At 43.6% G+C, this 14807-nt stretch overlaps 1 protein-coding gene across 1 annotated transcript in view; it reads left to right on the forward strand.

The window, feature by feature from the left end:
- ttc28 (tetratricopeptide repeat domain 28) overlaps positions 1-14807 on the forward strand; it is a 214254-nt gene that overhangs the window by 126463 nt on the left and 72984 nt on the right. The window contains exon 5 of the mRNA XM_033646573.2: positions 86-216. Coding sequence (XP_033502464.2) covers positions 86-216 — 131 coding nt within the window. The remainder of the gene's footprint in view (positions 1-85; positions 217-14807) is intronic.

A 14807-nucleotide genomic window follows, 5' to 3' on the forward strand; every position in this document is an offset into this window, starting at 1 on the left:
GTATGGAAGAGGAGGCAGTGATGGAGCGAGGTGTGAACTGGTGGTGGAGAATGTGAACGTCACGTACTCTGTGTCTCGTCCACAGGTGACCAGTCAGGTGAATGCCGTGCTCATGGGAACCTCGGCTCTGCGCTCTTCTCCAAAGGCAGTTACAGAGAAGCACTGGCCAATCACAGGAACCAGCTGGTCTTGGCCATGAAGCTCAAGGACAGAGAGGTACGTCTGAATACATAGGTGTGAGAAAGGGAGCTGGCAGGGTAAAGTCTGCTTGATGCCCGACTGATCCAACTGATTCAGACATTTGCATTCACGCAGCTCCTCTGGGTAATGTCTAGACGAGTTCAGTCTCAGTGCATGTAAGAGAGGCTCAAGTTAGAGATAACAGCCTGATTTCAGTGACCCCACACGTCCACAGAATGATGGTAAACAAGTTTAAAGGGGACGCATGCAGCAAACGTCCCTGCAGGGATGGGACGTTACCAGTATACTAGGTACAAGTAGAGATCTCCCAGTCTGAGTTCTTTAATGTGGTCCACTCCGTTACTCTGATACTAAGTGTTGGACGCAGCTGTCGTTACTAAATCTGGCACGTCATATTTTTCATGAGCTACTTCATCTGGATGGATGGATGGATGGATGGATGGATGGGTTCGCTTTTTTTCTGTCTCCACAGTGAAAGTTGTGGATGGTACCAACAGAAGCGTTCCTTAGCGTCCCCATGTTTGGTCCCCCCTCTGTTGGGGTACCTAGCACACAGATCTGGTACTAAAAGGTGGAGCTAGAAACCCTGCAGTCTGATTGGTCAGTAGAGGACGCTCACTCTGGTTTTATGTAACCTCTGTTCATACATCAGTAAACTACAACTATAAAATGAAAGAGAAAAAATAACTTTATTCACTGGGCCGACTGCCGGCAACTTTTAAGGTGGAACGTTAACTTGTAATGTTACTCAATGCATGAGTTGATGACGTGAATCCATCAGCACACCTTAAATTTCACTGTGACAACTTTGAGCATCACTTTAGTTTTTATATGACACACACTTTTAGTAATGACTTTAAAAATATAGATTAATTTGGAGCGGATTATGTGAAGGTCATATATTCTAATCCTCACTTCCTGTGGGCTACAGCAACACTAAACCCCTGAGCTTGCCTGAGAAGGACTAAATGCACAAAGCTGCTATTTTTAAATATCCCATGGAGAGAGACTCTCACTGCAGCCTGTTCTATTTTGTTGTGAAAATGTGGGCGTGCAGCCTCGTTCTGTGGACGATAAACCAGGTGCAGACTTCCATCTGTGTCACCGCTGATGAGGAAATACAGCGAGTGCTGGACGGAGCAGTGAGTGACAACAACCCCGCCCACATTTAAGAGGACTGTCTGAACACACCGAGGGTCTAGGTACCATGTCTGAAGGCTTACTGCTGGTTCCAGAGGGACTGGACTGAAAGGGTTTGGTGGAGACGAGGTTTAAGATTCCTGTTTTTGTCTTGAGTTTAACCGACTGGACCAGTCCATTAGAGTCAGGCCTCGTCTCCAGGGTCCTTCCCAGAGGCCATGAAGACCATGGGGAGGTGGGGTCAACTGTCACCACTATGTCTCCAGTACTGACGTTACTTTGAAAGTACTATACTTATACTTAAATGTACTTAATTACATTAAACCGCTGCCAAACATGTAACACATGGTAGAGATGATACTTTTCGTTTTAAGGTCCAGTGTGGAGGATTTAGTTCCATCTAGTTGTAACATTGCAGAGCTAAAACTTCCCCCATGTGGCAAGCATGTTTGAGATTGATGGTGGCAGATTAATGCATCTATTCTGAGCCAGGGTTTGGTTTGTCCATTCTGGGCTACTGTAGAGACATGGCAGACTGCATGGAAGAGGACCTGCTCCCTATGTAGATATCAATGGCTCATTGTGAGGGAACAAAAACACAAGGATTCTTAATTTCAGGTGATTTCACACTAATGAAATCATAGTTATGACTATAATATTTAATTTCAACCAATAGATGCTGTCAAATCCTGCACATTGAATTTTTAAGAACCAGAAGGCAGCGAGACTTAACAGCACAAAGAATCAGATGTGTTCTTGTGCAGTGCTGACGTAGACTTGATTTGTTGTTGAGCAAACTTTCATTCCCACCTGATATGTATTATTTAGGAGCCATAGCCGTTAGTCCACAGTATATATGATATGACAGCATCAGCAGTTTATCCAACACTGTAGATCTCCAGAGATCGCCCAGATTACATCACAACCCAGACCAACAGAAAAACAAACTTCTCTCAGCGTGTTTGGAACATCTCTTTCTGCTCTCCGGCTCTCTCATGTTCTCTGGAAAGCAGTTTTTCTTCGTCTTGGCCCCGGGCTGCAGCTAAACTCACCGGCTCTCTTCTCAAACACTTTGGACAGTTGTGAAAACCATAGTTAATTAGATCGCTGTTAGAGATTAGACTCTGGCCCCTTTATGTCTCCACACACAAAGTGAAGCTGTCAGGTTGTTTGTGTGTGTTTACCTTCGTTTAACTACTTCCGTGTGTGTGTGTGTGTGTGTGTGTGTGTGCTGCTTTCTGAACTTCATCAACATGTGAGAATACACCGTTGTGTGATGGCAGGATTTAATATTTTATTTAATCTCACTATTCTGTGTCTGTAGAATATTGTATTGTCTCTTTAATATTGAAGGAAAAATATGAACAACCTTATGTGTGTGCGTGTGTGTGTGTGTTAATCAATAATGTTCTTCGATCTTGTTTTCTCTGCTGTCTGTGTCGATAGTTTCACGTGTGCCAGCAGAGTATTTATATCTGTGACTGTTTACCTGTTGACATGTTGTCAGTCAGGGTTCAGACTACACGACATCAGCCTGATTATAGCCCGATGTGGCGTCGTACAGTGCCGTCTCAGATCGTGAACGACACTGAGCATTGTACGCAGTAATCCATTGTTTTATCTCATGTGGTGTGTCATAGTAAGCAACAACCGACGCCACGTCTGGGACGCCTCAGGACGTTCCAGCCTTTTTGATATTTCCTGTGGGGACATGACTGTGTGTGAAGCAGGCAAGGCACTTTAGCATCCTGCTGAACCGTTAGCATCAAGCTAGCAGAGAATGTTATTTCTTGATAATGCAGAAGGATATAAAGGAATAAAGTTCATAAATAGCAACGAGGCTTTTACTGACCACAAATTGAGTGACGTCTGCGAGCTGCACTGATTCATACACACACGTTATTAAATCATCACTCGCCAATATCTCATGTAAACATATCAGCAGGAAGTGATGAGGTCAGAGTCTAGACACCAAACTCTAACTATAGTCTGCTGTTGAAATAAAGATTTAAAACGTAAGTTGTCTGACTGAACTGCAGAGGATACAAGCTTCATTTGAAACAGCTGGCGCAATAGAGACAATGCCAATGACGCGAAATACGCAACTTAAGCAGTGCGAATGAAGCAAGTAGCGCGATTTCACGTGATATTCTTATGTTCGAGAGAAATTACTGGAGGAAGTTCATTCATGAATTAAGTGATTTCGAGTGTGTATGATACGAGTTAGGGCCGTTTCATAGTCGATGCAAAGGCAAGTAGACACGAACGCATTGGGACGCATTGGCTGCCATGATGCGTTGTTGCGTCTCAAAATGTGTTGTCCATTTTTTTGGTACGCAACGCAGCGGCGTGTGTAATACCATGCGTTGCCAGTGGGGGTGATAATGCAAGCGATGTACCCAATCAGTCTTTTTTCAGCATTGGCAGTATAAAAACAAAATCGGGGAGTGCAGCAAAATGCCGCCTACCTACTTTTGTTTATACAGAATGTGCCTTTTTCGGGGCAATGGGGGGCGTGAGCAAGTAACAAAACATGTAGCTCAGCGTGTGACGTAAACAGTGACGTGGGAGGGAAGCCGCGGCTGGTCAGTCCTTCGGCGATTCTCTCATAAGTCGGCCCGTCCTTCACCGTCCCCGTCATCTGACGGTTAATGGCCTCTTCGTTTGCGAGGACAAGGAGGGCGCGCAATTCCTTGTCTCCCCAGTTGCTCATCTTTACAGTGTCTGTCAGGTTTGTGTTTCCCTCTTGCTACTAGCTGCTCGCTAATTCCTGCTATCAGCTGTTTCCTGTTTATCCACCGCCAGTGGGTCGCACGTGCATCGTCATCAACAGCTCCTCCCACAAGTCATCAACAGCCCCTCCCGTTGTGGAAGGGCACTTCGGTCTGTTTAAACCAAAAGGGTTCCACCAATATGTCTACCTTACGAGGCGGAAAATTGGGCACCTTGGATCAACTCGCCAATCTGGCTCTGTGTGTCTAAACGGCAAAACAGCCCAACATTCACTGAAAATCTGGCAGTGTAAAAGGGGCTGCAGAAGAAGCAGGTGTGAAATATGGTGGGCGAGGAGGGAAAACTTTGCAAACTGGTACGGACACACCCCCATTTATATGACAGTTCCTGCACTCTAATGAAATAGCAGTACTAGCTCGCCAGAATGTACCAGTGACTCTGCTACCCCCTATTGCGCGAGCGATATATTGCATTTCAAGTGTCGCCTCCGTCCAGTGTGTTGATTATGAAAGGAAGTGCATTGCTTGCGTCGCGTTGCGTGCATTGACTATCGACATCGACTAAACGGCCCTTATTTGCACGTATGAAACAAGTCAACACAAAATATTCCAGCGTGAATAATGCAATGTGAAAATTCGCATGTGGTGGTGTGAACACAACATTACGCTGCCTGGTGAGGCGTGTTTTCACCTCTGCACTGTCAACAACATCATCCTGCCAATATTTCACAATAAAAGCCTCGTGTTGAACAAATGAAGGCATTCTGTTCACAGGGGGACTTTTATTTTGAAACGGAAACAGGAAGTATTGAGATAAAAACACATACTTATAGTATTTTAATGCCTGTGACAGGATGTAAACATTGAAACTGTAGCAAAAGGTGGTACGAGCGCGGTATGATCATCAAAACACCATCTTCACTGCCTGTCTGTTGGTTTGCATGGCTCCATAAATATGTGGAGTATCAGCTTTCAGTTGTGGAAATACAGCAGATACAGACAGCAGGCAGCTCTACAGCAACAACACGGTCTGTGTGAACACTGCACACGTGAGTGTTGGGAGTCATTTTAGGGTTCTGGTGTAGACAAGGATATTTGTAAAATGATGTGTGGACGGCTTTTGCTTTTAAACGGGGGAAAATATCTGTTTACAACAATATCTGGATACATATAGACAGCTGATCATTATTATTATTATTATTATTATATATTTCCCGGCTGCTAACTCAATAAGACGTTTCTAATGTGCAGCTTTATTGTAACTGTGCTACGGCCACTATAATGTTGTTGGAGGCTCCACTGGACCCTCATACAGCGGCAGCTCGATATTACAGTCACACACACACGCGCTCGGACACACACACACACGGCCACTTAATAGCATGTGATTGCATCGTGGACGTGGAGAGGCGGATTGAACAGCTATCAGTAAGACGAATGAGGCTTTGAGTGAGCTCGTTTTAATGGAAGCGGCGAGCGTCTAACAGGAGTACGGCGTGTCTGCTCGTGTTTCTGAGCAGCTTCTGTCACATTAATCCTGCACATCTACTTCTGTCATGAAGCTCAGGATCCAAAGCAGACGGAGCGGCGTCTCTGTCTGCAGCACGTGTGTCCAGCGTGTTGTTGACAGACAGATTATTGAGCCTCTCCTCCACAGGTGCACAGCCCGAGGCCACTGAAACACGCTCATCAACAGAAATCCATATCTCCCACTGCGTGTTTGCTCTGCTGCCGTACATGTGTGTTTATCTGAGTGCTTCCAGACAGCCAGCTTCCAAACAAAGACGCCGCCTGCAGAGAGCTCAGGTTTAACCCTCAGGGGTGGACACGGGAAAAAAGGCAGCACCTTTATAGTTTAATATCTTTTAATCCAGCACAACTGCTGTAATTAAACCGTTCAGTGGGCAGAAAATTAAAAAGAAACAATATGGGAAATCAATAAATCTTTAAAGGCTGAGAATCATCCTCACTGTGACCTCGTCACATGTCCACGTTTGGTCATGGACTGTCCACGTCCACATATGACGTCCAAGGTACCCTGGGTGTGTTGGTTGTTGACATTCTGGGACGCCGTGTCAACTTCAGCCTGTTACATGCATTGTCTGTTTTCAAAATACACTTCTGTTTTCACAGGAAATGTACAGTTTGCATACAGTCTCTTTCAAAATAAAAGCACTGTGCTGACAATGTTTTTTTTCTTCAACAACAAACACACATGGTTGGGTTTAGGAAAAAAGAACAGGGTTTGGCTTTAGAATCTTGCGGGACACAAACACCGCTCTCCTGGGTGAAAGTCGAGTGAAGACGCCCAAAGCAACCGGCTTCGTATCATGCCGATGTTAAAGGACGGCCTTCGTCATCAGTGTCTGACGCCACAAGTCACTGCCCAAGCGCCGGATTTCGACGCCTTCAGAGTGAGACTGAGTTGACAAAACAAGATATTTGAAGACGTCGTCTCAGACTCAAACAAATGGTGATGAGCATTTTTGACCTTTTTTTGGACTTCATGTGATAAACAGTAAATTGGTTAATCAAGGAAAGAGTCAACAGATGAATTGATAATGAAAATAATTGGCAGTGTGTCCCCTATTTGTAATTTGTGATGTTAACGATGCTCAGATTGTGTCAAAGAGGAGATTTTTTGTCTTTGTTTTTGTTGTTGCAGCTTAGTCTCCAGAAGAAAATGTTGGCATTGTACGTTTCTGCAAACCACTAACACGTTATATTTGTACATTTAATTCGTGTCTGAAGTGATGTAGTGTATGATCTGACCTTGTCGGTGGTAAGGATGATGGATGGTGTGACTCCTCAGCCAGACGCCTGCCATACAACATGAAACAAAACCGACCGAAACAGACCCGTCACTGTTTTACCATCTGGGATAGTCCGTCTGTCCGTCCGTACGTACATCCCATCCTTGTGAACATGATATCTCAAGAATGCCTCAAGGGAATTTCTTCAAATTTGGCACCAACATTCACCTGGACTCAGTGATGAACTAATTAGATTTTGGTAGTCATAGGTCAAAGGTTAAGGTCTATGTGACCATATCCATCTCATTCTTGTAAATGTCGGTGAAGACTCTGAGTCATCCAGGTCATGGGAATCCTAAATGCTATATCGTTGACAACTGTACTTGAGTTTCTCGAGGACCTTAGAGGCTTCTCCAGTTCTAAATGACTGGTGCGGAGTCGAAGGCTTTAAACCCTTTGTGGTTGTGAACCCTGACAGAGTTGATCCACCTGGTCATCTTGTGTGTCGTTAGGGTTAGATGGGTCCAGGTGTGAATGGGTGTTGAGCAGTCTGGGGAGGGATCCCAAGACTGCATTGTAAGTGGGTGATAAGTAGTGTCGCAGGCCACCTCCTCTTTTTAACGATGGTCATTCTAGTTTGTCAAAAGGGGTCAGTTGATGTGGTTCAACATCTGATCAGGATCCTCCTGGGCGCCTGCTGTTAGAGGTGTTCTGGGCACGTCCCACTGGTAGGAGGCCCCGGGGCAGACCCAGAACACACTGGAGGGATTATATATCTCGTCTGGTCTGGGAACACCTCGGGGTCCTCCAGGAGGAGCTGGAAAGTGTTGCTGGGGAGAGGGACGTCTGGAGTGTTTTGCTGGGCCTGCCAAGGCCGCGACCCAGCTCTGGATAAACGGATGAAGATGGATGGATAAAATTCACCTCTTCAATGCCGTTTGATTATCTTATCAAGACATTTCTTTTGCTGCACTTATACATACACACATATGTGGCGATAAAAGAGGTGAATGAAGGGGAATTTTCATTTGTTTTCTGTGGGTGTTTTTATGCAAATGTGGATCTTATACATCAATTTGAGGAGTGCCTACTGTGGTTTTCATATTCCACATTCTATTTGAGTCAAGCAGTGTGGAACTGGTCTTGGTCTCGACTGAGGTGGTCTTCCTGACTACAACACTGCTTGGCCCACATGACACTTTATAGTATCGTTGCTGTCCAGTTTTTATTTAACGCTGCATTCATTTTGATTATAATGCAGGAAATCAAGGAGTTTGATGACCTATGATGATAGAGCAGCGTGCCAAAATTTCACAAACTTGCACAAAGCAATATCAAATGGTGAATTTTGGAGTGATGTTTGAAGTTTGTCCCACTCAGGCTTCTTTCCATTCTTTCTCTTCCTTCAGACTTCCTTCTCTCAGTCCGTCCTTCTGTCCTCTCTCACCTCTGTATGTACTGACTCAGACTTTCAGTCTCTCAGAGCCAAGTTAACTCAGATCTGTCATTTCCCCCTGACGCAGCAGGAGAACTCATTTCTTCCTTTATCCCATGCTGAGGGTGAAAAGCCCATATTTTTTGGGGGTGATTGAGCATTTCCAAACCTCCTGCATCTCTGCTGGCCAGTTTATCGAGCGCAGCAGCAGCAGGCGGAGGATGCACCGCCACTGTCTCCTCTTTATTTAGATTTAGAGATCTTTTCTTTTTTCCTTCCTGCTCACAAGGTTTTTCTCTTTTCACCCACGCAGACTCTCCTAATGAGGTTTCCCTGCAACATTATATAAAGATATCATAATGACAGGTTGGATCTTTGATGCTTTATCGTGCAAAATGAGAAGGGTTGTCAGTCCCTCTGCCTTTTTCTTATATATCTAAACAGAGACATAAACACAGACTGTGTTCGGGCTCGCGGGCCCAGACACAACATGATTGGATTTTTTTGTGTGTTTTCTGGTGCAGGGGAAACATCGTGTCCTTGAGGGAAATCAAACACTTGTCTGGCCGGTTGACTGTACACACAGAGGCTTCCCCGTCATTTATTAAATCTCCCTTTCCTGCCTCGGAGATGTGTCAACTGGATTTTATGTGTTTACACTCATCACTTTGCTGGGAATTGGGATTTCAGTGGGTGTGTGCTGTCGTCTCCTTTCACGCAAACACACACATGACGAGAAATGAAAAGAGCAGTTTGTCATGATGTTAATTAGAAGGTGAATTTCACCAAAGGTCAGTTTGGCTGTTTTCAGATTTTAGCATTCATTAAGGCTCTGATTTACAGGAACGTGACGTCGCTGGGTGTCTTATCAATTCATGAACGTTTGAACTGAAGGATCCCGTTTTCACACAGAAGAGCAAATCATGTTGAAGTCAACGTTCCTTCACTGTCTAACTAGCTAGATACAAAACATACACTGTGCCTGCTGGTAGCTGCAGTTCTTCTGACAGCAGGGTGACCATCACATCATAAAAAATGATTATATACACTCACCGGCCACTTTATTAGGGACACCTTGCTAGTACCAGGTGGGACCCCTTTTTAATTCTTGGTGTCACAGATTCAACAAAGTGCTGAAACATGATGATGATCACAACATGAGACATCACACAGCTGATCCATGATGAGAATCTCCCGTTCCAGCACATCCCAAAGGTGCTCTATTGGACTGAGATCTGGTGACTGTGGAGGCCATTGGAGTACAGTGAACTCATTGTCATGTTTGAGATGATGTGAGCTTTGTGACATGGTGCGTTATCCTGCTGGAAGTAGCCATCAGAAGATGGGTACACTGTGGTCATAAAGGGATGGACACGCTCAGCAACAATACTCAGGTAGGCTGTGGTGTTTAAACCATGCCATGACCTCTGACCTCTGGCATCAACAAGGCATTTTGGCTCACTGGATATTTGCTCTTTTTGGGACCATCCTCTGTAAACCCTAGAGATGGTTGTGCTGAAAATCCCAGTAAATACTCAGAGCAGCCCGTCTGGCACCAACAACCATGCCACATTCAAAGTCACTTCAATCACCTTTCTTCATCATTCTGATGCTCAGTTTGAACTTCAGCAGCTCGTCTTCACCATGTCTACATGACTAAATGTTAATGAGCTGCTGCCATGTGATTGGCTGATTAGTTATTTGCATTAATAAGCAGTTGAACAGGTGTACCTAATAAAGTGGCCGGTGAGTGTATGTTGTTTAAAAAACTTGATTTGGTGCCTTTTGTTAACAAGTTATGATCAGTTACTAACTGTAGAGCTGGACACATGGAAACAAAGGGTTAAAACAGCTGTAGGAAGATCTACATGAAAATAGTTCTGTTTTCTATAATTCTAATTTTCTTTTTGTTCACACTCTGAAACTTGAAGGCTTACACTGGTGTGAATCAGAGAGGAAGGGAGTGCGTTTGGGATATAAATGAGTAACGAACATGCTAATAACTCCTCTTTAATAATTCATAGCTTCTCCTCCTCCTCTCTCTCACGTTCTTTAAACTTGCAAACATTTCATTATAGTCTGCGGCTCAGTCTTTGCTGTCCGTCGCTGTGTGCCTCCAAAGGTCAAAGTCATATTTAAATTTTGGAGTGAGAGTCTGTGTGACTGCTGGTCGTGTTCAGAGAGACTCTAACTTCATCACTGTCGCTGGCATTGCATCAAGGAGTCAGTGTGACAGACAGAGCCTGTTGGTAATTACATCACACTGTGTGTCCACTGATAGAAGCTGCGTTCAACAGAATCATTTTCACTGGTGAACATGTTTCCCGTGTTTCAGACTGTCCTTGAAAATCCTCTCCTTCATGTTTCCAGTCAGTAACTTATGGAGACTGTTTCCTAGAAACTTAACCAGCAGTGGAAAGTAGCTGAGTACATTTACTCAAAGGACAACTTTGGTATTGCTCAACCTGGACCTTATCTTACTATATATAATGATGAAGTGATGAATGTGTGTGTGTGTGTGTGTTTTTCTCCTCACTGACTTGGTCAATCCATGTGAAATTTGGCACAGTGGTAGAGGGTCATGGGAGGATGCCAATGAAGCAATATTACATCAATTGGCCAAAGGGGGGCGCTATAGCAACCCATTGAAATGTCAAACTTTGAATGGGCATATCTCATGCCCCGTATGTCGTAGAGACATGAAACTTTGCACAGAGATGCCTCTCCTCATGAGGAACACATTTGCCTCAAGAACCCATAACTTCCGCTTATATAGATTTTCTGCCATTTTGAATTTTTTGAAAAACACTTCAAATGGATCTCTTCCTAGGAAGTTTGAGCGATCTGCATGAAACTGGGTGAACATAATCTAGGGACCAATATCTAAAGTTCCCTCTTGGCAAAAGTTGGAAAACTTACTAAAACTGAGCTTCTATAAGGCAATGAATATTGCGCAGGGCGTGGCTCATCACATAAAGGTGTATAACATCTCAAGGGTTTCACCCATCACCACGCAACTTTGTAGGCATATGACCACACATAATCTGAGGGGACCCCTCCATTATTGACCCCATCAAACAAAATGGGGGCGCTAGAGAGCTCATTTCTTATCTAGGCCTAACCGCCATATGGATTTTTACTAAACTTGGTAGATATGTAGAACAGGACGCCTCAAGGTGACTGGAGAAATTTAACTCTAATTGGCAACTGGGTGGCGCTATAACAACAGAAAAATGCTTCAAAATGGCTAAAATGCGACCGATCGCTGTGGCTCCCCCTGTGGACCAATGTTGGTGTTGTTTTCTAATGTTTGGTATGACTAAGTCATGGTATGGTATGCTGTACATAATCACGGAAACTGTCAGTGTGTCATTCTGTCAGTCAGTCATTCTGTCTGTCCCACGTTTTTGCTCTTCTTAATGGGTTCAGTTTACTATTTAATCTGCAATTTCCTATGACCTGTATCCCAAACACACACCATGTGAAACTGTACGTGAGCAACTGTGCACTCAGTGGGTATGGACTAGTATTTATTACAATACAACTAGCAGGTTGTTAAAAAAAAAAAACAGTAACTAGGAAATGGCTGGGCAAAGAGTCTCCAACAGCCTCTGAATGGATAGAAATAGTTAAGGAAATTTATGTTATGGAACAACTGACTTTTTCTCTGAGACAGGCCACAAAGAATTTGAACAATATTGGAAAAATATAAAATCCTATTTGACTTCGAAGTGATGTCATTTGTTTGGTGAGTTTTGGTTTGCCTCTCTTGGTGTTGGGATGGATAGTGGCTCATGGATGACTGGACGATTTCTCCGTCCCTGGAGGGGCCCTGGATTTCCAGGGGTCAAAGTTGGGGATCATGGGGACCTTTGTGGTCTTGAGAGACGATCATGGACATGGAGGACCCTTTGTCAGTGACACTGAAGTGTAGCCTTGCTTCTTCTTGTTTTCTGTTTTGCTCAACCTTTGCCTGTGATGTTAATGCCTGTTGTTGTTGGTTTTTGTCTGCTCTTTTGTTCTTGTAAAAACTAATACAAATTAAGTAAAAAAAAAAAAAGATTGATTGTTATTATAAGTGTCTAAAGTGTCTCTTTACCTTTCACTTGACCCGTTCTGTTTGTTACTGTCTCGTTAAGCAGTAGTCTTCCTCTGAAATATCACAAGATGTCAATCGTTGCTGAGAATCTCTTTCACGTTTTAGCAAAAATCCGTATTGTAACTGAGATGTCCCCAATCAAATCAACATCGAATCGAATAAAAATCAAATCGGACATCAAATTGATTCGGGACCTTGTGACTCAAAATCGAATCACTTCAGGAGGCCTTACTGGGCAATAGCAAAGGTGCAAACAAAACACTTGACTCTCATTGAAAACCATCACTAAAAGCCGCCCAGGCTGCTGAAACATGCTCTGTCTGATCAAAGCTTTAGGCCCCGATGATACAACTCTGTGAAAGGAGGCACTCTGCATGTTAACTTTTACTTTTTATACTTAAAAAACAGTAAAGCAACAACTACTTTGAACAGATGCAACACTAGAAAATGACCCATTTTACATCTTCCTTCATCAGGCAAGGTCTAGTCACTGAAACGTTGCTGCATTAAAATCATTGTTTTTGTAAGTGTGCAGGAGTCTTTTCTACAAGTTTTATTCCTCTCGTCCCTCTCCTTTGCACCTGTTTGGAAATAGATGTGCAGTATTCCTATGTTTGCGCATCTTCTCAGAAAGATGCTTGAGATCCCAAAAGCCTATTTTTCACTAGGTGCCGTCAGAACACACAGGCTGATAATAACGTTTCTTCTCTGAAAAGCTAGCAGTTAACCATTGTGTTCCCAGAGAACCACTCCATGTTAAATCTGAGTATATTTACCTGAGGTTTGGTTTGTGTCCTGCAGCAGGTGGACTTCCCAGTGTTTAATCTGTGATAGAACGGCGAAAGAGAATATGTGTCACAGATAATAACATAGTGTAGCGTCTCCACTGCAGGTGTAACCTAATGAGTGCTCTGCTCCTATTTTTGAATATCTGTCATTTATTCTTTTGTGAATTATGGTGAGAAACACTTGGTGCTTATTTAAAGTGCAGCTGAAATGTAGACGAGAGATTGACATTGTTTGGAAGCTGTTTATTAGCTGATGATGGTGAGACTGAGGCGTCATCATCCTGCAGCAGACCTCTGCAAAGATAGAAATGGTTATGCATATAATTAATGTGGAAATGAAGTGTTTATTCCTTCGCCAGTGAATGCTCCCACATCTGAGCCGCCACAGGGAATATTGAGTCGTGTTGCATGGCGTGAAATAAAGAAATCTTTTTATCCATTTAAATGAATACGTTTTAGGGAAAGTTTCAGGATCAATATCTGCCACAAACTGTTTGATATAAATGTGTTTTATTGCACAAAAACATGTATCTGCTGTGTGATGATAGTATTTGTGTTTCTGTGTCGCAGCATGCATGTGTACAGATGTGCATGTACGTGTTGACACTTACAGACGCAGCACGCAGTGATACATGTGTCAGTACAGACTGTGGAGCTCCTGCCTTCATTCTCTCTGTTAATTTGAAACAGACTTCCTCAGACCTGACGAATATTTCCCATGACTCTTCTGATCAATACCAATAACCTTAAGATTAGTTAGCAGATGAGTGAGTGGGAAGGTTTCAAATCACGAAAACAAGAGCAGCGACCGTTTCTCATTTCTCTAATCAGAGAAAGTGTGTACAGTCGACACAATGTGTGTATCTTGGTGTGTGTGTGTGGTTTTGAGTTCATGGCCTTGTTTTTACGAAGACAACAACAGTGTGAACTCAAAGCTGAAACACTCACGGTGATTTGCATGGTATTATGCCTGAAGAGGTCCCTGTAATTAGCAGGAAGAGCACTGCCAGAAATCATTAGGCGTCTGCGGGCGCTGTAAAAGTGTCCTCATGTGCTAAAACAGAGTTATAAGAGAGCTGCAGGAGCCTGAGTGGAGGAGACTCTCAGCAGCAGAGTCTAACAGGATGTGAAAGATTAGCTTTCACTCCTGTAGCCTCCAATAACGTTTCCATTTGGGATGTGAGGAGGTGGCGTCCCCACGTCTTCTACTTTTTCTCCAAACAGTGTCCTCTTCCTGTCCAGCAGAGATGGAGCAAGTATCCAGATCCTTTACTGAAGTAAAAATACCACACTGTGAAAATACTCCACTACAAGTAAAAGTCCTGCATTCTAAACCTTAAGTATGCAGTTAAATGTACTTAAAGTATGAAAAGTAAAAGTATTTATTGGACAGTAAAATGTTCCTTGTTTTACTGTTTTACTGCTGTGAGCTGTCCCCTCTCTGCCCTAAGCCCCTCCCACTAAAGGACAGCAGGCATATCCACGCGCTAGTCTTGTTTAATTGTAAAACTGAACGTAGCGCTATCGTTCAGCCCTTCTTGTCCCACTCTTGCTCTGTTTATCAGACCACAACTGAGTCCAGAATCAGCTGCTAGCCACCCCACAGTCCCTCCAGGAGGATAGCTAGCAGCAGTTTGGGAGATGGACCTTTGGTCATCA

This window comes from Epinephelus lanceolatus, chromosome 19 (genome assembly GCF_041903045.1).
Source record: "Epinephelus lanceolatus isolate andai-2023 chromosome 19, ASM4190304v1, whole genome shotgun sequence".
Taxonomy (NCBI): domain Eukaryota; kingdom Metazoa; phylum Chordata; class Actinopteri; order Perciformes; family Serranidae; genus Epinephelus; species Epinephelus lanceolatus.